The sequence below is a fragment of the Mesocricetus auratus genome, unplaced genomic scaffold, assembly GCF_017639785.1.
Source record: "Mesocricetus auratus isolate SY011 unplaced genomic scaffold, BCM_Maur_2.0 Super-Scaffold_100018, whole genome shotgun sequence".
NCBI lineage: Eukaryota > Metazoa > Chordata > Mammalia > Rodentia > Cricetidae > Mesocricetus > Mesocricetus auratus.
The window spans coordinates 3,090,183-3,116,511 of record NW_024429199.1 but is presented as its reverse complement, the minus strand read 5'-3'; the positions used below and the strand labels follow the sequence as shown (position 1 = coordinate 3,116,511).

General features: G+C 42.7%; 1 protein-coding gene across 3 annotated transcripts in view; it reads left to right on the top strand.

Moving 5' to 3' along the window:
- The window catches only part of Mettl24 (methyltransferase like 24), a 111,397-nt gene extending 85,710 nt beyond the window's left edge, over positions 1 to 25,687 (top strand). For all 3 annotated transcript variants that reach the window (XM_013115744.3, XM_005073245.4, XM_040728169.1), the window contains one exon: positions 25,013 to 25,687. In XM_013115744.3, the coding sequence (XP_012971198.1) occupies positions 25,013 to 25,327 (315 nt within the window). In that variant the 3' untranslated portion in view covers positions 25,328 to 25,687. The remainder of the gene's footprint in view (positions 1 to 25,012) is intronic.
- Positions 25,688 to 26,329: the final 642 nt, after the last annotated feature.

Here is a 26,329-nt window from a genome sequence, read left to right as displayed (position 1 = left end):
CTGGTGAGTCACAATTAAGCACTATCTGGCTTCTTAAAGATGCTGTAGAATTACAAGCGTTCGGGATGGAAAGAAGAGAGCTCAGTTAACGTAATGCCTCAAATTTAGCATTTTCACACTAAGAGAACTGGCTGAGTGACTCTGATGTGGAGTTTTGCTGAGCAGCGTAAGCTTGCACAGAGGGAGGAAGGTGTGTGGCATGGTGGTCAAAGGAACTGTGGTAGGGGACTTGGTCCTAAACAAGAGTAAGAACAAAATGCCTGGGAAACTGGAAGAGGAGTAGCGCTTCCAAAAGTTAGAAGTTACAAATTGAGAAATGATGGATAAGAACAAGGGATTTGCAGGTGGCAGTTTCCTCACACTGTTGTGACAAAATATCTGAGAAAAACAACTAAAAAGAAGAAAGATCTACTTTGGCTCATATTTTCAGATGTTTTACTCTGTGACCATCGGGCACTATTGCTTTTAGATTGTGTTAATGTAGAAATATCATGGCAGTAGAGAAGCCAAGAGAGAAAGGAAATTCCTTTCAAATCTATATCTTCAGTGATTTTCACACACCTCATAGCCCATCCGTGCCCTGACCCCAACTGACACTAACACCTTTATGTTTAAATTGCTTTTCAATAGGGTCACCAACTGGGAACCAAGTCTTTCACACTACAGCCATATCTAAATCATGGCATTCAATCCTTACCCTCCAAATGGCTGGTGTCCCATTTCAATCATGGCATTCCATTCCTACCCCTCCCCCCAAATAGCTGATGTCTATCTCATAATGCAAATGCTCCAAGGCCCATCAAGGTCTTGACAGTTCCCAACAGTACTGTTCAAAAAGCCCAAGTTTAATGTCTTCTCCGAGACTCAAGGACAGTTCTTAGTTAAGAGCCTCTGCAAAGTCAGTATGAAAGTTACATATTTCAACATACAAAGGCAGGATAGAGTACAAACTCCCACCCCCAAAGGGAGGAATAGAAAAATAGCAAGAGGGGCTGGAGAGATGGCCTCATGGTTCAGAGCACTGGCTGCTCTTCCAGAGGACCTGGATTTGGTTCCTAGCACCCACATAGCAGCTCACAACTGTCTGTAACTCCAGTTCCAGGGGATCTGATGCCCTCTTCTGCCCTCTATGAGCACTGCATACAGATGACACAGGCTCAACAGCCATGCAATAAAATAAAACAATAAAAATATTTTTAAAAATAAATAAAACTATCAAAGAGGTATCAGATTAAAGCAGTTTCAAAACCCAGCAAAGCAAACATTAAAAACTCTGGCATATAGGTGTCAGGATGTGGGTCCCCAAAGCCTTGGGAAGCCCTGCTCTTAGTCCCTCCAGTAGCAGCTCTCTCAGGGGCTGACAGTTTGCTTCCTGTTCTGATCTTTCCATATATTGTGTCATCTGCCAGACCCTTCTTTGCAACCTTGGTAGAAACTAGGACTCTATGACTCATTTTCTTCACGCTTGCAAAATTAGCATCATATACACACTGACAAGGCCAGAGGCCAGCTGTGCCATGGCCAGACTCACTCGGACCACAGCCGTGACCTCTGTGTCCCTGGATAGATTAGCACAGGGAACACTTCCCCAGCTGCCCTTCTTGAATTAAGATCTTTCCTGGGCTCAGTCAGATACTGGGATCATCAGCCACCAGTCCTTTTGTCTCAGTGTAATGTACTTAGCTTTTTTCATGGAGTTAATAATTTTAGTAACCATCCCTTGACTCCAATTTTAAATACACTCCTTCAATATTCCTTCTGTTCTGATGTTTGCTTCCAATTTTCACTGTGAATCAGGACCAAAGCAGCTGGCAATAACCATGCCTGAACGCAGCGCTGCCTTGAAATTCCCTGTGTCAGCAACCCATCATTCAGCCTGTCCAAAGTCTTAGGACATGGACAAAATGGAGACAAGTTCCCTGACACATTGTAACAAGAGTGGCTTCTTGTCTAATTCCCTCATTCCAACTTTGGAATTCAAGTTTCACTGCATTTTTCTTGGCATGTTGGTCTTCTACACTCCTTCCAGGACCACCTGCTAAGCTCTGCATTCTGCATCTCCAAGTATCTCTGGTTCTTTCTTTAAATTCTCTCTGATGGTTCTGAACCACATGGTCAGTGTGGTTGTTTGAATGAGAATGCCCCTCATAGGCTCATATATTTGAATACCTGGTCCCCAGTTGGTGGAACTATATGGAAAGGATTAGTAGGTGTGGCCTTGCGGGAGAAGGTATGGCCTTGTGGGAGGAGGTGTGGCCTTGCGGGAGGTATCACTGGAGGTGGGTTTTGAGGTCTACTCTCACCCTCTGTCTCTATTTGGGGATAGATATAAGCTTTCAGGCACTGCTTCAATGCCACACCTGCCTGCCTGCCTGCCACCATGCACCACATACTGATGGAAATGGACTAACCTTCGGAAACTGTAATCAAGCCCCCAATTAAATGCTCTCTGTTATAGGCTGCCATGGTCATAGTGTCTCTTCACAGCAATAGAATGGTAACTAAGTCAGGAATAGGCACTAGTTGGGGACCAAGCTTCCAAAACATGAGCCTTCTGAGAGAACACTTTATATCCAAACTGTAACTTTAAATAGATATCAGTTATTAGCCTATCTCACTGCCATCCACCACTTCCTCATGGAAGTTTTCAGCTCTGGACAATTTTTAAAATATGAACCCCACTCTTTGTAAGTAGCCAAGAATAGTAGTGTGTGATCCATGTACATAAAGTCTGGTTGAGCTGCATTTAGAAAGAAAACAAAACAGAACAGTGGCTTAAACAACAGAACAGTTCCTTCCTCCTACAGGACAGATGTCTAGACCTGGCTGGTAAAAGTTCCATATGGAGATGCCAGGTCATAGGGGCCACATTGTATCTAGCCTCCCCGCTTTTCATCCTTAAAATATAACCCTTCTTCTCTTGGTCCAGAAACATTGTGGAAGGTCCAGCCATGACAACATCATGCCGAGGAAAGATGTGGAACCACACTAAGTAAGGACACTCACTGGAAATCTCATGGGACAGTTTTATCTTATTGGGTCAATTCTTGTTAACTTATTGCACAACTATGGAGAAATTTGAAAACAGAGCCTTTTTCCAGGGGATAGATACACACATAAATACAAAATAAAAATAAATGTTATTTTTTTAATGTGTTAAGTGATCACTCGACAGTTAAGAGAACATGATGCTCTTGCGGGGGTCCTCCCAGTTAGAGTCATCTGTAAATCAGGGGCTTGTTACTGAAGAAGAAAAACAAGTATGTATGTTGGACAAGCAACAGCTCTACTGGGAAAGTTAACTTTGAAATATCATATTTTGTGGTTGGAAAGATGGCTCAGAGGTTAAGAGCTCTGGCTGCTCTTCCAGAGGTCCTATGTTCAATTCCCAGCAACCACAGGGTGACTCACAACCATCAATAATGAGATCTGGTGCCCTCTTCTGGCCTGAAGGCATACATGCAGGCAGAACACTGTGTATAATAAAATCTTTTAAAAAAGAAATATCATATTTGTACATATGTAATATATTATTTCACATATTAACAATATGTTATCAAAAGCTGCATTTTCCCCATTTTGTAAGTGTATTTCTCAGAGAATTTTATTAATATAAGGACTTGTATTGATTAGAAATAGATTTAGAAAATGCCAGATTATGCTTTTGGTTAAAAGAGATCTGTGGCAGAGAGGGATGCTAGGAGGAGGAGAAGATGATGTGCACCTTAATAAAATATGACTGTCTTTTCTTTCATTTTTATTAATTTATTTTTGACATTCCAATCCCAGTTCCCCCTCCCTCCTTTCCTCCCAAACCCTCCACTCCCCCCCTCTTCCCATCTGTTCCATGGAGAGGTTAAGTCCTCACATAGGAAGTCTACTAAGTCTGCCCCATCATCTAGTTGGGGCAGGACTAAGGCACCTGTCCACCCCCATACCCCTGTGTCTAGGCTGAGCAAGGCATCTTTCCATATAGAATGGGCTCCACTAAGTCAGTTTGTACATTAGTGTTAGGTCTTGGGCCCACTGCCAGTGGCCTCATACATTGTCCCAGTCACACCTTTGTCACCTATATTAAGGGAGTCTAGTTTGGTCTCATGCAGGTTCCCCATTTGTCAGACCTGAGTCAGTGATCTCTCACTAGCTCGGGTCAGCTGATTCTGTGGATTTCTCCATCATGGTCCTGACTCCTTTGTTCATATTATTGCTCCTCCCTCACATTGACTGTACTCCAGGAGCTTGGCCCAGTGGTTAGTTGTGGATTTCTGTATTTGCTTCCATCTCTTCCTGGAAGAGGGTTCTAGCTTCTCTGGTTATGGATTGTAGGCTGGGTGTCTTGTTTTATGCCTGGTATCCACTTATGAGTGAGTACATACTATAAAATATGGCTAGTCTTTAAGTGTCCCCCACTTCCTCCTTCCTTTCTACTTATGCCTCGGTCCCTCCCTCCTTCCTTCTCTGTCCTCTCCTCTCCCCTCTTCTCTTTTCTCCTCCCCTCCTCTTCCTTCCCCTCCCTCCCTCCCATCCTCTCCTCCCCTCCATTTCCCTCTTGTTGAGTGAAGCACCCTCTTGTCTCCTCTCCTTTCTGAGCCATGTTTAAGGTTTAGGGTTTATCATGGAATAAGTAATTTATGGTCTTAAATGTGTCATTTGGACCTTATCTTTTAAATGATGAAGTCGGCCAGGTGTTCGCGGAGCCTGGAATAGTAGACTCTAATCTGTAACAGAGAATACAAGAGGGGCATTAGTCATTCAACTGCCCATCCATCAGCCATCTAGTCATAAGAACCCCATCTATGCATCCACCCAACTCATACATCTCTCAGATATTGTTGAGCATATTCCAGATCCCTGGGAATGAGCTAGAGGCTGGGGATTCAAACCCTAGCCATCAGCTCTTCTGAAGCTTACAGTGTAGTGTTCAGGGCTTTTCTCTCTTGTCAGACGAGAATGTAATTGAAGAAACTGTTCTCAGTAGCACCTGCCAGTGTGCCGTGTATAGATGACTCTTGGCTATCATGTTTAAAATACCTCTGTAAAATTCATGTAGCAAATTTTAATATTGCTTCTGAGCTATTTCCCCAAACATGAGTATTAAGAAGCATAGGAAACATATTTTGATGTTGGCTTAAATTAGACACTCATTTAAAATTTATTTTTATTACGTGTGTATAGTTGTGCCTCTGTGTGGGTCTGAGAATGTATGAGCTGTGGATACCCATGGAGTTCAGAAGAGGGGGTTAAATCCCTTGGAGTTACATGTGGTTGTGAACAGCTTGGTGTAGGTGCTGGGAACCAAACTCAAACCCTGTGCAAGGGCAGCAAATGTCCATAACCACCAAGAAATCTGTTCGTTCCCTAAAAGAAATCACACTCCTAATGTGATTATAGATTTTATTAAGAACTAGTAAAAATAGAAAAGCTGTCATTGATGAACCTCCAGGTGCTCATGGGCACAAGTTGAAGTGTTTCTTGTGCTCCTCTTTTTTAGCCTCAAAATGGTCCTATGGTGTGGGCCATGACTTGTCTTCTCTGAGTCACTGAGAAGCTAACCTGTCCTAGACCCTTTGATTTGACAGTCTGCCCCAGATCCAAGGTTCCCAGCCAGGACACTGTCCATTGAAAAAGGTTCATGTAGGCAAACGCGTTTTGTCCCCAGTTCCAGGCAATATGACTCTCACTGAAAGGCTCTGAGTTTAGGAGACTTTGACCTGACCTTTGAAAAGCAATTGATTGTAAAACCACATCAACCTCCTGAGGCCGAGTACCACTCGCATGCAGACACCTTCCTGCATTTGCTGATGAGAAGGGGAGAAGTCAGTCTGAGCTGATGGTGAATCTTGGGCTCAGCCAGTGTCATCACCAAAGATTCTCCAAGTGTGGATTGGACCAGCAGCATCACCACCATCAGCTGGACTCCGATTAGAAACACAAACACCCTGCTCTCATCCTATCTGCCAATCGGAACTGCTCACGGAGCCCTGCAGATGATCAGGATGTATGTCGTACTCCACCCGTCACCACAGGTGAACCTATGTGTGAAAATGGAGCATGTCTAACACGTAGCCACTCGCCATGGGCAGCTACAGAGCACTTGAAGTACCGGGGGGGGGCAACTGTGAAGTGTTTGGCACATATAGGGAATGGCAACTTTACAAAGCAGCAGATGGGCAGCATCCCTGAATCCTGTCTCTCTTCCACTGAGCCCAGAAGAAATCGTGTGATTTGCCAAGCAGTGTTTTTTTTAATTGTGTGCTTGTATACATGTTTGTGTGTAGGCGTGTACACATACATCTGTTCTTATTTTCTGCATTTAACTCTAGACCTCACCCACACCTAATCTCTTTCTTATTTTCATTCAAAAGACAGCACTTCTCCTTAGATTTCAAAAAGGCCTTTGTAATAATCGTAATAACTCAGTAAGTTACTTTTGTTTCCCTCTAAATTAGTGCTGGGCATTCTAGCATCTGGGCCTGTGTTTGGTGTCCATAGACCCCAGCATAGTCTAAGACCCATGCAGATCCACCACCAAGGAATATCTTTCTGGAGAGCATTTTTTAGTAGGCGCTCACTTATTATTTATTTGTTTGAATACCTATTTATTTCAACACAGCTTGAATTCTTTGGTAAAGTTGGTGACCTGGCCCCCCAAAAAAAAGTGCTTGTAAATTTTTTACCGGATTTCCTTTTAGAGTCTAGGAACTTAGTTCTATAGATGAGTGTTTTAAGTTTCTCCTCATTTTAGAAAAAATTAGAATGTTTGCATCAATGCAATACATCAGAAAAGTAGACAAACCAGGGTCTGACCTTACAGACCCACATGCTGTTTTCAGTGGCTCAAGGATATGGGGAGGAACTCTGTCCTTGCTTCTGCACTGCCTTTCTGCCTGATTTTGCCTTTGTGTGCATGTGTGCATGCGTGCATGCGTGTGTGTGTGTGCGTGTGTGCATGCGTGCGTGTGTGCGTGCGTGCGTGCGTGCGTGCGTGTGTGTGTGTGTGTGTGTGTGTGTGTGTGTTGCCTGCAGAGGCCGAGGCCAGAGGAAGACTTCAGATGTCGAGCTCTGTCATTCTCCACCTTACTTACTTACTCCTTTGAGACAGGATCCCTCACTGAACCTCAGTTCCCTCTTTCTGGCTGGGCTGGCTGACCAGTGAGCCCCACAATCCTACCTGTACCCTCCCCAGTGCATTCAGGAGAAGGTGGCCATGCCTGCCTTTTTTTGTGGCTTCTGAGATCTGAACTCTGGTCCTCGTGGTTATGAGACAGGTGCACTTAACCACTGGCCATCTCCCCAGCTCTTTGACTGTTCCTTCCCAAGTCCCTGGATACAGCGACAGTAAATGTGCTGTTTGGCCCCTTCCTATTGTAGTCACCAGTATCCTGGCTTTACTTCCCAGCTTGTCACAGGCACAAGCATCACTTGTCCTAACTTGGGCATCTGAGGTCATGCTTTGCATCGTCTCACTAAACCAGCAGGTTCTTGCCCTGTAGCCTCAGGTTGGAATCTTCTGTCAAGCTGGATGTCTGGAAAACCATTCTTTGTAAATGTTGTCCTCATTTCCTTTGAAACTCACAGCATGATGCTCGCTGCAGGGATCGTTTCTGAGAGATGCTTACCACATGGAAATATTTTCCCTTAATATTAATTCAGAATTGGTCTCAGATTAGCTGAGAGTGACCCTCTGTGCTTCTCATTATGTGCAGGGCAAACCTTGTCTCACTTTGCCTAGTGGTAGCAAAAATTTTGAAAAGTTACAGTTCTGCTGGCTGACAGTGTTAATTGAACTTGATTTAGTGTATTTAAAGCTCCAGGGGGGACTTGCAATTCTCTTGCTCATATCAGAAAGGGATAGTTTGTTTTGCTCTAGCGTGTCCAGTTTTCTAGGTGCTTATCTGTCTTCCCAAAAGTAGACATATATATATATATATATGACTTCTCTCTATATATAGAAGCTTTGATTTACTTTTATCATTACGTAGCCACTTTTCTTAATTAGTAGGTTTGTTCTTTCTTTAAAAGACATCCAAATGTTGGTGTGACCTAGAGACAAAGGGACACAGGGGAGTTTAGAATGCTATAGGGCAGAGTTGAGGGTGTGAGCCAGCAGTAGAGTATGTATGGCAGGCTTGAGATTCTTGGTACCGCATTTAGGGGGAAAGTGTTACGTGGCTTCACAGTAAGAAAATGAGCCAAGTATTGACTTGGGACAATGATGAGCCTCTAAGTTCGATCTGTTTGCTCTAAGTCTTAGCACAACCTGGCTGTTCCCAGTGTCATAAGTGCGGAACCAGTAGGGGCAACAGGTTAATCCTCCGCTTCTGGAGATTTATGTCAAGAACATCATTGAACATGTTCCAGATCTTAGCTCATTGAGCGTATCCATCTGTAATAGTTTCAGTTTTGGGAAAAACTAAAGTGTCTGTCTGAAGGGTAACTGGTTAAGTAAGTGAAGCCATTATAAAGACCTTCCTAAAAAAGGGAATGAGTGGGGGACTTTCACTCTTAAAAACAAACAAGAGTACTCTTTTTCCAAATGGGTTTCTTCTTCCATATAAATTCAAAATGTTAGATAAAAAAAAGGGAGGGGAGCAATCTCAGTGACGGGGCATGTGAAGGTCTCGCCTGCTGATTTCTATCATAATCTTCATCACTACAGTCTGAGTCTATTTTTTATTAAAGTTTTAAATTTATTTTATATACCAATCACAGTTTCCCCTCCCTCCTCTCCTCCTATACCCTCCCCACCTCCTTTTTACCCACCACCCCATCCGCTCCTCAGAAAGTGACAGGTCTCCCATGGGAGTCAGCAAAGCATGGCATATCACACTGAGGCAGGACCAAGCCCCTCCCCTCTGCATCAAGGCTGAGCGAGGCATCACACCACAGGAAATAGGTTCTGAAAAGCTAGCTTGTGGACGAAAGTTTGTGTCCCTCCTGGTCCTGCAGCCCTTTAGTCCCAAATAAACACACAGGGGCTTGTATTAATTATAAACTGTTGGACCTATTGCACAGGCTTCTTACTGGCTAGCTCTCTCTTAATTATTAGCCCCTTTCTAGTAATCTATGTATCTCCACTTGGTCTTGGCTTACCGGTGATGCCTGGTTCCGTTTCTTCCTCAGCAGTTACATGGTGTCTTTCTTGCAACACTCTCTGTGTTCTTCTTCCAAGCCTTCTCCTAGTGTGGTAGCCCCACCTATATCTCCTTTTTGGCTACATCCTGCCTATCCATTGTCCAAAACAGCTTTATTCATCAACAAATAAAAGAAACATATAATCACAGCATACAGAAGGGCATCCCCCATCCTAGCTCATGCACCAGGGACAGATCCCCACTGCTAGGGGCCCAACAAACAGGCCAAGCTACACAACTGTCACCCATATGCAGAGGGCTTGGGTCAGTCCCATGCAGGCTCCCTCGCTGTTGGCCTAGAGTCCATGAGTTGCCATGAGATCAGGTCAGCTGTCTCTGTGGGTTTCCCTGCCATGATCTTGACTCCCCTTGCTCATATAATTCCTCCTCCCTTTCTTCAACTGGACTCCCAGAGCTTGGCTGTGGATCTCTGCATCTGCTCCCATCAGTTACTGGGTGAAGGTTCTATGATGACAATTAATGTAGTAACCAATCTGATTACAGGAGCAGACCAGTTCAGGCACCCTCTCTACTATTGCTGGGGGTCTTAGCTGTAGTCATCCTTGTAGATTGCTGGGAGTTTCCCTAACCCCATAACGGTCTCCTCTATCAAGATATCTCTTTCATTTCTCTCCCTCTATGTCCCTCCCCCACTCAACCATCTTGATCCCTCATGTTCCCATTCCCCATCCCCTCTCTTTCAAACCCAGCAGTGTATCCAGGAGATCTCATATATTTCCCCTTCCAAGGAAATCCATGCATCTTTCGTAGGTCTTCCCCATTACTTAGGTTCTCTGGGGCTGTGGATTGAAGCCTGGTTATCTTTTGCTTTACATCCGATATCCACTTATGAGTGAGTACATACCATGTTTGTCTTTCTGTGTCTGGGTTACCTCACTCAGGATGAATTTTTTTCTAATTCTATCCATTTGCCTGCAAGTTTCATGAGGTGATTGTTTTTACACCTGTGTAATACTCCATTGTGTACCACATTTTCTTTATTCTTTCTTCAGTTGAGGGGCATCTAGATTGTTTCCAGGTTCTGGCTATTATGAATAATGCTACTATGAACATAGTTGAGCAAGTGTCCTTGTGGTGTGATTGAGCATCCTTTGAGTATATGCCCAAGAGTAGTATCACTGGGTCTTGAGGCAGATTGATTCCCAATTTTCTGAGAAACTACCATACTGATTTCCCAAGTGGCTGCATAAGTTTGCATTCCCACCAGCAGAGAATGAGTGTTTCCCTTATTCCACATCCTCTCCAGCATAAGCTGTCATTAGTGTTTTTGATCTTGGTCATTCTGACAGGTAAAATGGGATCTCAGAGTCATGTTGATTTGCATTTCCCTGATGACTAAGGATGTTAAACAATTCCTTAAATGTCTTTTGGCCATTTGAAATTCTTCTGTTGAGAATTCTCTGTCTAGATATGTACTCCATTTTTAATTGGATTATTTGGTATTTTGATGTGTAGTTTCTTGAGTTCTATATATAAAATATTTTGGGGTAACTACCCAAACAAGTAAAAGGCCTGTATGACAAGAACTTTAAGTCTTTGAAGAAATTGAAGAAGCTATCAGAAAATGGAGAGCTCTCCCATGCTCTTGGATAGGTAGGAATAACATAATAAAAATGACAATCTTACCAAAAGCAAGCTACAAATTCAATGAAATCCCCATCAAAATCCCAGCACAATACCTCACAGACCTCAGAAGAACAATAGTCAACTTCATATGGAAAAGCAAACAACAACATCAAAAACAACAACAAACAGGAGCACCAAAACAATCCTGTACAATAAAGGAACTTCTGGAGGCATCACTATACCTGACTTCAAGCTCTACTACAGGGCTATCGTAATAAAAAACAGCTTGGTATTGGCATAAAAAAAGATGTGAATCAATGGAATCAAATTGAAGACCCTGACATAAATCCACACACTTATGGACACCTGATTTTTGACAAAGAAACCAAAGTTGTACCATGGAAAAAAGAAAGCATCTTCGACAAATGGTGCTGGCATAACTGGATGTCATCATGTAGAAGACTGTAAATAGATCCTTATGTATCACCATGCACAAAATTCAAATCCAAGTAAATCAAAGACCTCAATAAATCCAATTACACTGAACCTGATAGAAGAGAAAGTGGGAAGCAGCCTTGAACACATTGACAGAGGAGACAACTTCCTGCATATAACACCAGTAGCACAGACACTGAGAGCAACAATTAATAAATGGGACCTCCTGAAATTGAGGAGCTTCTGTAAGACAACAACAAGACAAAATGGCAGCTTACAGAATGGGAAAAGACCTTCACCAATCCCACATCTGACAGGCGGCTGATCTTCAGTCTGATTCTTAAGGGAGACGTGGAGGCTGAGCTGGAGAAAACATTTGGAGGAAAATTCACTCATGTGGAAACCCATTCATGTTCATCTGAGGCTGAGATGGACCTCAATAGCACAGCACTCACCTACATGCGAGCACTGGGTCCAATTTCCATCACAGCAGAAGTCAAAACAGGGAAAGCATTAACTTCAGTTTCATATAAAAATGGTGTTCAGTCATGCTCACACAGGTTGTACTCTTTAATGTGTGTGCATTGATAGTTCAGGAGAAATTTTTAAGCTTTTGAGAAGTTTTTAAAAATCTTTTTCATTTTTTTGAGTTTAAAAATTTTTAATGATTGTAATTTATTTAATAATTTTATAATACATATTTATTAATTTCTGGAAATTGCAGATTTAAAATATGTAGAATTTTGATAATGGCAATAGTCATCAAGTTTCAAAAAGATGTCTATAAAATAACGTTTGGGTTCTGTTCTAGTTATTGATTGCTGCATAAATGAAAGAGCGTACAAACTAAGACCTGATCACTTTAACTCGCATCATTCATGTGAATTGAAGTTTGGGAAGGGCTCTCTGCTGGATGGTTCTGGCTCAGAGTCTCTTGTGGCCAGAAGTCAGGTATCTGACTCCATTCGAAGCGAATCTCTCTCTCCAAATGGCTTCTCTGTGGGGGTCAGTCGTTTGAACTTTCTCAGAACATGACAACCTGAAGGGCAGACACGGTGCACAATGGCTCATTTCTAAGGATGACGGTATGGTGAGCAAGGTAGAGGCTGCTTTGCCTTCTGTGGCCCTGGCAGATGTGAGCCCATCCTGTCATGAGGTCAGCAGGATCCAAGGGTGCCAACTACGTGATGTGTAGGGCCCAGTAAAAATGGAATGAAGAGTCTTGTTCAAAACCAATTAAGGCTTTCAAGAAGGTGGCTGCAGATTACAGCACAAGCTTAGCTCTGTGTGCCTGTGGTCCATGAGTTGCACAGGCTGCAGGCCTATGAAGTTCACCATGAGGAGCAGAACCTGACACCATTCTAGAAGAGCATATGAGGTTGCAATTAATATCTCCCACAGTCTCTGCTACTCACCTTCAATTAATTTGGTGGCTCTGATGTGTACTACCTAGAATCAGAGCTGGCCATTAACAATGGAGGAGAAATGGTTACTAAAACAGAACCAAGAGTGTATTTGACATATTTGTGAAGGGAATTATTGTCTTTAGTTTAAGCATTTCAATGAATGCATACTTTATATATTAGGGCTAAAATGTGTCTTTCTCTCCATTTACAGATTGAAGTTCTAAATTCCCAGTGCATTTAACATAGGCCTTTAAGGAGGTAAAGGGTTTAAACAAAGTCTTAGGGGGACAAAGAGCTAATCCAGTATGGCTGGCTTCTTTATCAGAAAAGCAAGAGCTGCCGGGAGTTCACCCAGGAATACAGCAGTGTGGCAGGGCAGCTATGTGTAAGCCAACCAGAGGGGCCTTAGGAGAAACTGGTCCTCCAGATACCTTCTCAGGGCTGTGAGGACATGTTTCTGTTGCTAAAACCACCTAGCCAGTAGGATTTTCATAGAAGCCCTGACAGACTAAGGCAAAGTGTGTGTCAGTTAAGGTTATCATTGGTCTGATGAAACACCATGACCAAGGAATCTTAGAGAGAGAAGACTTTATCTGGCTTCCAATTCTGTGTCACTATTTATCACAGAAGAAAGTCAGGACAGGAACTCAAAATGGGCAGGAACCTGGAGGCAGGAGCTGATGCAAAGATCACAGAGGATGCTGCTTACTGGCTTGTTCTTTATGGCTTGCTCAGCCTGCTTTCTTATAGAACCCAGGACAACCAGCCTAGGGATGGCACCACCCACAATGGGCTGGGCCATCCCCTTCAATCATAAACTCAAAAAACTGCCCTTACCTACAGCCTGATCTTATAGAATTTTTTTTCAGTTGAGGCTCCCTTCTCTCTGATGACTTTAGCTTGTGTCAAGTTGACATAAAACTAACCATCACAGTGTGTAAACATATATCTTAGAAAGTGACCCTGAGATACCGGAGAATGGGCCTAACGGCCCCAGGTAATTGTATCATACCCTGTGCCTTGTTTGCAAAAGGGAACCATGTCCACTGAAGTCCCCAAGGTGGCCTCTTCAGAGGAGCAAATAGGGATGGAAGCAGGAAGGGAAGATTCCTCTACTCCTGCTCTTTCAGCTGGTATGGTACTTGCCTTACAAGCATGGGGCCCTGGGTCCAATCCCTAGCAATACATAAAACCTAGCATGGTGGTGCATGTCTGTGGCAGCATTCAGGAAGTGGAGCAAAGAGGAGCAGAACAAGGTTATCCCCACTGGCTACAGAGAGTTTGAGGCTTGCCTGGTCTAAAGGGGGTTGAGGCAAAAGTATTAGTTTCTGGGAATCCCAGCATGGCTAAAGTAAAGATTAAAACAAGCAACTCCCTACTGTGCCCAGTGAGACAGAGGCTTCTGGAAACCATCTTTTCACTCCTTAGGACCTTCCTCAGTGGTAAGCATCCCTTGCTGCTAGCAAACTCCTGGCTTATTTCTCCTTCCTATGTTTCTTACCTTCTTTGGTTTTCCTGGTGTGTGATGCTACTGTAGACAAACACACACGTGGAGAGAGGCTTTTCTCAAAGTGCACTGTGATGAGACCAACAATGGACATGCAAGTTTTATTTTAAAAAATTAAATGTCTTTATTTTTATTTTATGTACGTGAATGTTTCGCCTGCTTCTATGTACATGCACCCTCTTTGGGCCTGATGTTCATGGAGATGAGAAAAAGGCATCAGATTGCCTCGGTCACAGATGGTTGAGGTGCCACGTGGGTGTTAGCAACCGAACTTGTGTCCTTTGGAAGAGCATCCTTTGCTTGTAACCACTGAGCCATCACCTCCACCCCATGTCTTACAATTTTAGTGTTTTGCTTTCCCTTATTGTGATTCTACCTTTGCATGCTACTCTTACTTGATATACCCTCCGCTGTATTTATTTCCAGGACCACAAGCTGAGAAAGAAGTTCATTATTCAAACACATGTAGAAAGGGCACAAAAAATTCCAAATAACTTCTTTAACTTGAATGGCCTTAAATCTACCTCACTTTTACAGTAAGTTTACTTAGGAGATGCTTGCCCATTTGGCTATGCGACATGTGTACAGCGAAGGGAGCAGCCTGTTACGCCAGGTGTAACATATGCCAGTGTGTTGTGAATTACCGTTTCTCACGGGTTCTTCAGTATTAGGGTAGCTCTCACTACTGAAGGTGTGAATGGGATGTCCACGTGAATGGACTATTTAGTTCACTTCTGTGCCATTTTTGGAAATCCAAAAGTTCTGGACAACCTTTCCCAAATGTCTATGTTTATTTCACATGTAAGAAAGTAGGTCGTGTGCCAGCCAAGAGCTCAAGACTCAGGATGCCATTGCAGCTTCTATAATGAGAATAGTTCTGTGGAGGACAGCTCAGCAAGCAGGTAAAGGGTTTTGTCAAACAAGACTGATGACCTGAGTTGGATCCCTAGCTTGCTCTGCTTGCTTTCTTATACAACCCAGGACAACCTGCCCGGAGGTGGCTCTACCTACCATTGCGATGGGTCCTCTCATACTTATCCAGTAACCAAGAAAATGCACCACAGACTTGCTACAGGCCAATTTGATGGGGCATTTTTCCCAGCTGAAGTTTTCTCTTCACAGTTGACCAAACTTGTATCAAGTTGGCAAAAAGCTAACCTGCACACCAAACTTCATTCAGCCGGCCATAGACTAGGTTATTTTCTTTGTTGCTGATATTCATAACTCTCTAAGGCCTTGTGAACATATGATATGGTACATAGGCATCACTTGTTCTACATACAGAATTTCATTTTGACTTTTATAAAACTTGCAGTTCATATAATTTATGTAAATTTGCTGTGCTAAATGTAGGATCTTCTTATTTCCACAGTCAACTTTATTGACATTAGAGTAAAATTATGTTTTTTACCTACCTCTTCCACCACACATTTTTCCTTTCTTTCTTTTTAATTTTTTTGTTTGTTTTATTAGTCTGTTACATATATTCTCACTGTGTAGCTCAGGCTAGTCTGGAGCTCATATATTTCAAGGTAATCTTAGACTTAAATTAATCCTCCTGCCTCAAATTCCTTACTGTTGGCATCACAATTGTTATGCCTTGCTGACTCTGCTTCATTGACTCACACTGTTGTGTGTTCTCTTCCTACAGGATGCATATCTACACCTTCACTCTTTGAACTTGCTTAAGTAAAAGGATTTCTGTAGGTTTCTGGTGATGCTGAGGATCAAGCCTAAGTTCTCACACATGTTAAACAAGCACTCTGGCCTTGAGCTACACTCCAGTCCCTAAGGAAAATGTAATGAAACAAATAACTGAGAGGCCTTCCCAGGAAACTAAGTCAAGATGAAGTCTGGTAAATAGTTTGAAGTAATTATGCTGAACTAAGACGATCACAATTACAGTAATTTGTACAACAGGTCAAAAGTTTTGTTCCTGTTAAAAATATTTAGGTACTTGCTTCTATAGGTGTCATGCAAATGAAATACAAATTTAAGTTTCCTTACGCATGAAGTTAGTGAGATGTTCACAGACTTTTTGAGGCATAATTGTCATTCCCATTCAGCTCTTTCCCCAGGTTGCCAGGGCCAACAACAGCCTCTGTTGATGGTATTGTGTGGTCAGCAACAGCCTCTGTTGATGGTACTCTGTGGTCAGCAACAGCCTCTGCTGATGCTACTGTGTGCTCAACAGCCTCTACATTTTGATTTGTACAATGCCTCCCCTCATTTGGACCCACTCACCCGGCTCCAGTGTAGATAGTGCATTGTCCTTGTCCATAGCACTGTGCTGCAACGCCAGTGGTAATCTGCTCACTCGCAGTAAAGGCAGAAGAGCAACACAGTACTGTGCTCGTTTGTAATTTTACAGTTCAATTACATATAAACAAATCTGCAATGAGGGCAAGTAGATTATGCTAGAATGGGTATAATTCATCATAGGATTGATTTCAGAATTTAAAAATATTCCAGAATAGAATTTCTATGGTTAGTGAGTATCTTTGTTTAGGTTTCTATTGCACAGTGACTGAAGCAAGCTTATTTGGCTCCCACTTCCATATCACTGTTCATCACTGAAAGAAGTCAGGACAGGAACTCAAAAGGGGGGGCAGGAGCTGGTGCAGAGGCCATGGAAGGGTGCTGCTTACTGGCTTGTTCTCTATGACTTTCTCAGTCTGCTTTCTTATAGAACATAGGACCACTGGCCTAGGCATGGCACCACTCACAATGGGATAGACCTCTTCATCAATCACTAATTAATAAAATACCCTATGGACTTGCCTACAGCCCCTTCTTACAGAAACATTTTCTTAATTGAGGTTCCCTTCTCTCAGATGACTCTAGCTTATATCTAGTTGACATAAAACTGTTGGCAGAGTGTTTATTTTTCATGGGTATTTGTGAACTCTCACATGATTTATGTATCTGAAGATTAATCTGAGAGGTCAGACAGAGGCCACGCCATTCCTGACCATGACAGGGCTCCTGTGGGCTGTGACGAACAATATGACAACTGCTTGAGTTTTAATTTGTAAAAACAAAATGCTAATATTTAACCTACCTCAGACTTACTAAATGGTGTTTAGGCTGATGAATCCTTCATGTTTAGTATTCTTTCCCCTATGCCACAATTTAGGAAATGAAAATTGGCCAAAGTCTACACATCTCTCTCATGCTCAGTAGCTCCTACTTGCAATTGTGCAGTTAGGAGAAATATTCCTTCTTGAAAGATAGATACCTCTACCTATCAGAGTTCTTGGCAAGCTAGAATAAGATTGGTTGGTGACTTGGAATGAGCATGTTTGTAGCCTCCAAACTGTAGAGAGACCTGTGCTGTTGACTTAAAATTCTGTCTAAAACAGTTAAGACAAATCCAGTGTGGTTTCTACTCGTGGTTCCATGTAGAGCTGATTCTAACTTCATATAATGAAAGTGCATCTCTGAATATTTATTGAGATACTCTACTAAATCAGACTTATATTCTCAATTATAAGTATATTTGAGCCTTATCAAAGCAGAAATGTAATATCTACCCAGGAAGTGCTCTCAATTTGGTGCCTAGTGGCCCGAGGCTGGCAGCTGTGGTAGACATCTCTGAGTGGTTATGAAAGCCTTTCTCCAATGCCCTCAGCACATTCTCCAACATTCACATGTATTCTTAACACGTAGATGTTGTTGTCTTTTAATGTTAGCTGATTTTCCTTTACCAGTCCCATTACAGTGTATGTCCAAAGTCTACTGCTGTCACTTACTAAATGGTGTTTAGACTAATAAATTATTCATGTTTAATATTCTTTCCACTGTGCCACAATTTAGGACAATTTAGTTTTTCTAAAAAGATCATCTTGATTAGGATAATACGTACCTCTGTCCCAATTCTAACTGAGCATGCACAGCCGCCCTGCCTTGTGTCCCTTTCCCCATTGTCTACTGTACCTTGTAAAGTTGAAACCAAAGAAGCCAGAGAAGATCATTGATTGGCATATTGTTTCATTGGTTTTGTCGTACTGGAGGAAGATCTGCAGGTTTTATTCTACAAATCACTTATGGTTACAATAGCAATTAAAATGTTCGTATGGTGTTGTTTATCAAGTGAATAGTAATTTAAAGATAACATTTTATTCCTTCAAGTGTGATATTTTCACATCTGTGACCATTTTTTACGCAATAGGACACTTGACCTACATTAAAAGGGACACCAGTGGATGCTTTTGTTCTTATTAAAAATGTCTGTAGCATTGGCAGTTAATACTACAGTTTGTCAAATAGCGCTTCCAGCATTTTACTTGTGAAATACAAAAAATAAGTTAACCACTTAGGAAAAAAACATGCTTTGGTTGCTCTTCTTAGATTTCTTTCTTTTAAGTTGAAATTGGGTCTTGCTAATGTAGCATAGGATATGTATATTCAAGCCTCCATTCTTCATGTCTTAGCCTCTAGAGTGTTGGAGGATGTAGCAGTGTCACCATGTCTAGCCTTCTTTATTAGTTACCACAATCCATTGGGTATCCCAACTCTCTGTTAACACCCAAGAAAGCTAATTCTATGAGCACATGCCACATATAATTAACATAGTCCTTAATAATAATTGTCCTAGTTTGCTTGTCTGAAACTATGATAAAATACTGACCAAGAGAAATTTCGGAAGGGAGAGGGTTACAGGTTATACACCATCATTGAGGGAAGCCAGGAAGAAGCTGGAGGTGCCAACTGAAGTCGACACCATGGAGGCACACTGCTTGTTGGCTTGCAGCCAGGCCTATAGTCAGCTTCCTTTCTTTCTTTCTTTCTTTCTTTCTTTCTTTCTTTCTTTCTTTCTTTCTTTCTTTCTTCCTTCCTTCCTTCCTTCCTTCCTAGTTCATCACATCATCCACTGTATTCAAATATCATTGGTTTTTATTTTTTTATTTAACTTTTTACACATGTCACTCTCAGTTCCCTCTCCCTTCACTCCTCCCCCAGCCCCCAATCTTCCCAACCCCCACCCCACTCCATCCCCCCTCTGCTCCTCAGGGAGGGCAAGGGCTTCCATGTGGGATTTTCAGAGTCTGTCATATCATCCCAGGCTGGGCCTAGGTCCTCCCCCATGTGTCCAGGATGAGAGAACATCCCTCCAAGTATAATGGGCTCCCAGAGTCCATTTGTATGCCAGGAATAAATACTGCTCTACTCTCCAAGGCCCCACAGATTGCTGAGGCCTCTTTTCTGACACCCAGGTTTGGGTGTGTATGTGTGTCTGGATCAGCTACATTTCTTACATAGCTTAGGCCCACCTGCATAGGGATGGTACTGCCCACAGTGGACTGGGTATCCTACATCAACAGCAATCAAGAAAATATCTCACAGACATGCCACCAGCCCTTCTTTCCAGAAAGGAAACTGAACACCAGGATTGGTCATCGAAGTATTCTGATGAATGAAGGCTCTCCTGTTCATTCTTCCTGAGTGAATGTCTACTCATGTCTACTAAACATTGGTATCTCTGGCAATATTTTAGCTCATTTATGGATTTGCATAAAGTATAATTGCTTTTAGTCACTGGGACCAATTATCTGCAAGGATGCCATGAATGACTCCCTCCACCCTCTTTGTGCTTGTCCCTCCTTCCCTCTGTGGCTAGAATCTATTTTCTCGTCTGGAATCTGAGTTGGCTTTGTGGTTTATTTTGACCAATAGAATGCCCTGAAGTTTTGACATCCAAACTAGGATTTTACTTGAAAGGTGGAGCGCCCATTGTTGCCCTCTTCAAAGGTAGCCAGTGTGAGAAAACTCTGCTCATCCTGCTGGGAGGCCTGTTAAGAAAAGAAGCTTAGATGGAGACCTGTAAATGAAAGAATTCTGTAATCCAGAAAGTGTTAGAGAGGGACCGGGAGCGATATATACGGGGAGTGGGAAAGTGCCCCAAACAGGCTGTACTTGCTTGCACGGCAGAGAGAACCAAAGAATGAGATATGGGCATGTTTCCATGGTGATTTTGGTTGGCCTTCAAATTTGTTGATTTGCCTGGCTTGGGTATTTAGCAAGGAATAAGCTGCCAGTGTTGGCTGATGTAGTGACTGGCAGAGTGATAGTCATAATTGCCTTGGATAGTTGTTACCTTTGGCTGGCTTTAACAGAACATGCTGTCTAAGCAATGGCTCCTGGGTACACACTGTCTTGTAAAAGCCCTGTTGCAATGGCTGCCTTGAGCAATGTTACCAGTTAAATCCCTCTTCTCCAGCATTTCAGAATGTGGCCTTGTTTGGAAATGTGGTTGTTGCAGATGTATTACCTAAAATGAAGTCATAAGAGAGCATGCTTGGCTCTAATCCAAAATGGCTGACGCCTCTCTGAAAAGGGGAAACACATACGCAGACACAGAGACACACAGAGAAGACCGTGAGAAAGTACAAGCAGAGACTGGGTGATGTAGGCGCTGAGAATGCCACAATTGCCAAGCCTAGAGAGAGGTAGGCAGTTTCTCCTCTTGAAGGAAACCTGGACCTTCACTTACTATACCAATGACCTGACAAACTCCAGGTTTTAGGTCACTCTGTTTCTGTTGCTCTTTGCTGCAGCAGCCTAGAAAGTTCACTCCCACACATAGCCCCCTTCTTCTCCTTTCAAGTCATCCTGCAGATGGATCATGAATCAGCCATGATCTGGGTGGATGAGCGCAGAGACAGACTTGTACCCTCTATGAGGATGCTGCCAGAAGGTATCACATCTCAATCCAGTTAAAATTAAGGTTCTTCAAAAAGTTGTGTGGAAAGCAACTTATTGGATATTTGAGGCGTAAGGAAAGGAGATAATATCTGATGCTAGAACCTCTTCAAAACCTTTGAAATTATTCCAGACAGATGGTTTCTTCTACCATCTTTGAGACCAAAAATATGTCTTTACTTACTCCAGAGTTTATTAGGCATTATCACATACTTGTTCTTTACAAGAAACCTGACTTAACCCAACTATATTAGACTTGGCACTTGATTATGCCAACATAATCATTTGCATGATTTGAGGTGCCATAATTGTTACAAGATGGTATTAGAATCTTAAATGTGGCATGTCTTACCCAGAATGCTTTAGCGCTTTATAATAACAATAATATTGTCTGCATTATGCAGTAATAAGGAAAATTATATTTGCAAAATAGTTCATGGTAATGGGACATTCTGAAATGCAAGCAAAAGGAAATGCATAATGGGAGAGAAAATTTTGTTTTATTCCCTGTATTTTGGCTGTCTGTGTTCTCAGCTTGGGAGGCAGGGAAGAGATTGTGGGTGAGTCCATGCCACACCACTGTAAGGCTGAGTGACAAAGACCAGCCTGTTTGGTTCTCATCAGAGCAGGGACTCTCAGTCACTGGGGTAAAGAAGGTAGGGATATTATGACATTTAGCATTCTGTTTGCTTTTAAGAAGGTATTTTCATCAAGTGACTAAAAACTGCATTTCTAAAGCAAATATGTATTTGCTATGATTTAACTTTATTTGGTTCTGTTCTGGTTGCTTATAACTTTTGATTGATAATTTATTTTAAATATGTTGGGGTGGGGGATAGAAAGATTGATCAGTAGTTCAAAGCACTTGCTGCTCTAGTAGAGGACCCAGGGTTGGTTCCCAGCATTCTTGTTCACAACCATCCGTACCTCCAGTTCCAGGGGTTCTAATTCTCTTCTGACCTCTGTGTGCACCAAGCATACATGCGTTGCATATACATACACACAGACAATACACCCATACACCTATAAACACAACTCTAAGATGTCTGAAAAATCTATGGTATAGTCCTTGGTATCTTTACCGGTAGAGTTTTCAGGTTCAGCTAAAGGACTTCAGCGTCCCCATTCCCCCACTCCCGATTTCCTTGTTTGTTTGTTTTGTTTTTATTCCTCCTCATGTTTGCTAAGCAATCTACTCTATTGAGCTACATCCCAACCCTATGCTGTCCTTTTCACATTTTGATTTGTTTATGATATTTATCACATTCAAACTCACAGGAAACCTAGGGCTGTGGGGAAAAAAGTCTATAAGGCACCTAAGAAATTCTTGGCTGTGCGACTTAGACAACACATTCTGCTCTTTGAATTTTGAGTGTATTCTCTACCAATTAGGATATTCTGTGAAGTTTTGGTTAAATATTTCTTTTGGCAGCTTAATTACTCTTAATCCAGGAGGACTGTGCCTAAAGCTGCCAAGATTAAACAAAGCTATAGGAGTGCCAAAGCAGCTGAGATGTAAAATGGAGGGAGTTAATTCCCTTGGGTCCCATTCATAAGAATTGATTTAGCCTGGCCCATATTCCCATTGAACCTGTCTTTGCTCAGTCAGCTTCATGAAGAAAAAAGTTGTTTTTCACCTATTCCATTTGTTTCGAAACCACTGACCCACAGCCAGTTTGCTGACGTTGACTTTCCTAAGACCTCTCCATTCTTGGTTCCAGAACATCCAATCAAGAGTGCCAAGCATGCGTTGCAGGTCTCAGGACATTCAGCCAAGCCCTCTTTCTTGTAGCAATCATATCTGATGTCCACGCACCTGCTCCTCTGCGTAACTCTGAAATCGCTCAAGGAATGCCTCCACGGATGTGGGACTTTCAGATGTTGACATCATCTGGAAAACTTACCACACAGATTACACTGGCAGGAAATGGTGGGCAGGACTGGACTTGGTGTTGTACGTCCATATTTATCAACCAACAAAGACAGTCTTACTTCTGCAGAGCTGGATCCTAGTGGTTCTGGCCAGCAGCTTTCTGGGGGGCTGAAGTGCCTGGGACTCCGATCTTTGCTCCTTTGAATGTTTCCTTCCATTCCAGTATTCATTATGTCAAATGCTGTCAGATTAGCTTGGGGTGACGTTACCCGTTTTGAAAAGTACGCTGAAAATTCAATGGTACTGATTCAAGCACCTCACTGACCCATGTTCACTCTCCTAACAGCTTTGGATTTTCTAAGGTCAACGCTTCTTGGAATGCCGTTACTCTTCCCTTTGGTGGCTTACTGGGAGGATAATACTCTTTAATGGTTAAGTACATATGGGAAGCTGGAGAGATGGCTCCATTGATTAAAGTGCCTGCTGTGCAAGCATGAAGACCCAAGTTGAGATCTCCAGTGCCCATATAAATGCTGGGTGTGGTGGCATTTATAATCCCAGTGGGGGGTGAAGGAGGTTCCTGGGGTGCAGATAGGATCATTCCTGGGCTCACTGGCCAGCAAGTTTAGCCAAAAACATGAATTCTAGGTTTAACAAAGGACTTCATATAAAGAAATAATAAAATGGAGAAAAAAAATAATAAGATGCAGAGATATCAGATGTTGACCTCTGGCTTCCACATACATGTTTATAGACATGTACATGCGCACGTGCACACACACACACACACACACACACACAAGCACAGACGATATGACACTCAGACTGTTCATATTTTACCACTGTCTCTCCAGCTGTGTAATTGGACTGGGCTACTCACTGAGTCTGTTTTCATAAACGGTAATTAAGGTAATTGTCTTAGTTGGTGTTCTATTGATGTGAAGGGACACCATGAGCACAGCAACTCTTACAAAAGAAAGCATTTAATTGGGGCTGGCTTACAGGTCAGAGGCTTAGTCCATTCGCATCCTCATCATGGCAGGAAGCATGGCGGCACACAGGCAGACATAGTGCCAGAGTAGGAGCTGAGAGTTCTACTTCCAGACAGGCAGACAGTAGGAGGAGAGAGACACTGGAACATGGCTTGGGCTTTTGAACCCTCAAAGCCCACCCCAAGTGACACACTTCCTCCAACAAGGCCACACTTCCTACTCTATCTCAAGTAGTGCCGTTCTCTGATGATTAAGCATTCAAATATATGAGCCTATGGGGGTCATTCTTGTTCTAACCACTACAGTCACTAACAGAATGACCCTTTCATTAGTGCTAACATGTAATTAAATGGACATTGTGAAGGGAACTACTTAGCTTTTTAGGGTCAGGTGTGTATTAGTAACTTGGTACTTTTTTTTATGGCGCCGAGCATGGAAACCAGGGGCCTGATGTTTGCGAGGAAAGCACTCTGCCACACAGCCATAGCTACCCTGCTTTCTTTCAGGTGCTGGGGAGTCTATCATTCCAATGGATTTTATACAAAGCCAATAGAAAGAAACTGACTCTCATTTAATTGCAAAAATAATCTCTCCCATCCTGTCTTCCTTTATCCCATCTTACCAGGGAAGTAAATATCACTTAATAAACAGGGGATGTTTGTGGTTTGCTGCTGTTGTTTGTTTTGTTTTAGAATGCTATCCTGGGATATACTTTTTAAAAGAAATCATGAAACCATAATTCTAATACTCAGAAACCCCAAATCTCTTTCTTAGGTTTCAAATCCCGATGAAGACTCCAAGGATGACACTTGTGACAGAGAGCCTGCAGGCATGGCTCTCTGTCCTTCCCTGTGTGACCACCATGCCAACAGGACTTGGCTGGGTTCCTTGGAGTGGCATGAGGATTGTGGGGAAAGATGAGGGTGTGGGACTCTGTGATGAATGTGCCCTGGATTTCTTCCTTAGGTATCTGCTGGCACTGGGCAGAAGGCAGGAGGGTCCATTATAATGTTCACCTGGCATTTCGTTGTTTGTATTCATCAACGGTATGAAGTAAGGCTGGAGATTTATGTCATCGATGGCTACTTGGTTATTCAGATTGAAACACACATATCTAAAGCTCAAAAGTGGGGAGAATCTTGGAGGAATTGAGGGAGGAGAAAGAATATAATCAGAATATATTGTATGAAAAAATATTTAATGAAGTTTTTTAAATGACTTCCAACTCTAAAATGTGAACATTCTGCTGCCTTTGGAGGTAGATAGGATGATATGGTATGATACAATGTGATATGATATGATTTAACTTGATTTGGTATGGAGGTGGTATAGTGAATGTCCAAGTCTAAGAATCCCATTTTATTGCTTTGTTACAGATTGATATTCTCAAGGCGGATCTGGAAAGTGCAGAATGGAAAGTTCTAGAAAATCTTATTCTAGAAGACGTCCTTGAGCAGATTGGGCAGCTGGTCTTTGAGATTCATCTCCACTGGCCTGGCTTTGAGGTCAGTGGCAGTGAGAGCAGCGTGGTGCGGTTTTGGTACAGCCTCCTGAAGGAGCTGGAGCAGAGAGACTTCAGGCTCTTCCACACCCACAAAGACGTGTCCAAGCCCCAGCTTTTCCTGAAGAAAGACATCTTCAACGCTAGCAGCTGCTACACCCTGAGTTGGGTGAACACCAGATGGAAGTAGAACGGAGTCTCCCACACAGTACAAGGAATCGTTTGCAGAGAGGTGCATCCATGCTGCGCGCCTCAGAGTTACGTCTCCAGCTTCCTAAGCCTGTTGCCTGATTGAGGCAGGTACTGTGTTATCGTCTCTGTAGTACATGAAGCCTTGAGCTTGATGAGCAACAGCAACACGGATGAACACCTCCACTTTCCCCACCTGAGATTTTTGTGGGTTTGCCTTTGACAGATTGGGGGTCTGCCCTCTTCCACCCTCACTTGGAGGGTAGAAATACCCTGCCTATGCCGGTTTTTAGTTTCCTTAAAATTCGTTATGTATCTGTAGTTCACCGATTTACATTAAAATGAATTTGTTAAAATTTTACTTTTACTAGGTTGTTCATTTTAAATTGGGACACTCATGTAACTTTAGCTTGCCTCCCTCAAGGTGTCTCCTGTCCAGCCAGTTACGGCTGTGCTTTTTAGCCTGTGGACTTCAGCCATTCCTTCTCATCCTTTTCTGAGGCCGTGCTCGGGTTTTCCAAGATCTGCTGGTCCTAGTTCCTGGGAGCCTAGATACACCAAGTTCTGTGAGAGAGCTACACGAATTCTGGTTCACCATTCTTGTACTTAGCCGTAAATTGCCTTCATGTCCTCAGGAACTAAGCACAAAACAGAATCTGAGTGTTTTTGCTATTGCCTCGTCAGCCTTCAGACATGGCGTCTGTACCACAGACTTGCCTCTGCTGTCAAATCTTCTTAAATGCACTTCTTAGGGCTGAGGAGATGGCTCAGCTACTCAAGTGCCTGCCACACAAGAGTGAGGGCCTGAGTTTGCATCCTCTGCACCTAAAAGCCAGGTGCTAGGCAAGCCTCTGTAACCACAGCACAGGATGACGGTGGGCTGGAGACAGCCTGGGACTCACTGGCCATGCTAGCCTGGCTGAATCAGGTTTCAGGTTCCGTGAACCCTGTCTCAAAAGATAAATTGTAAGCTGGGCAAGGTGGTGCACACCTTTAATCCTAG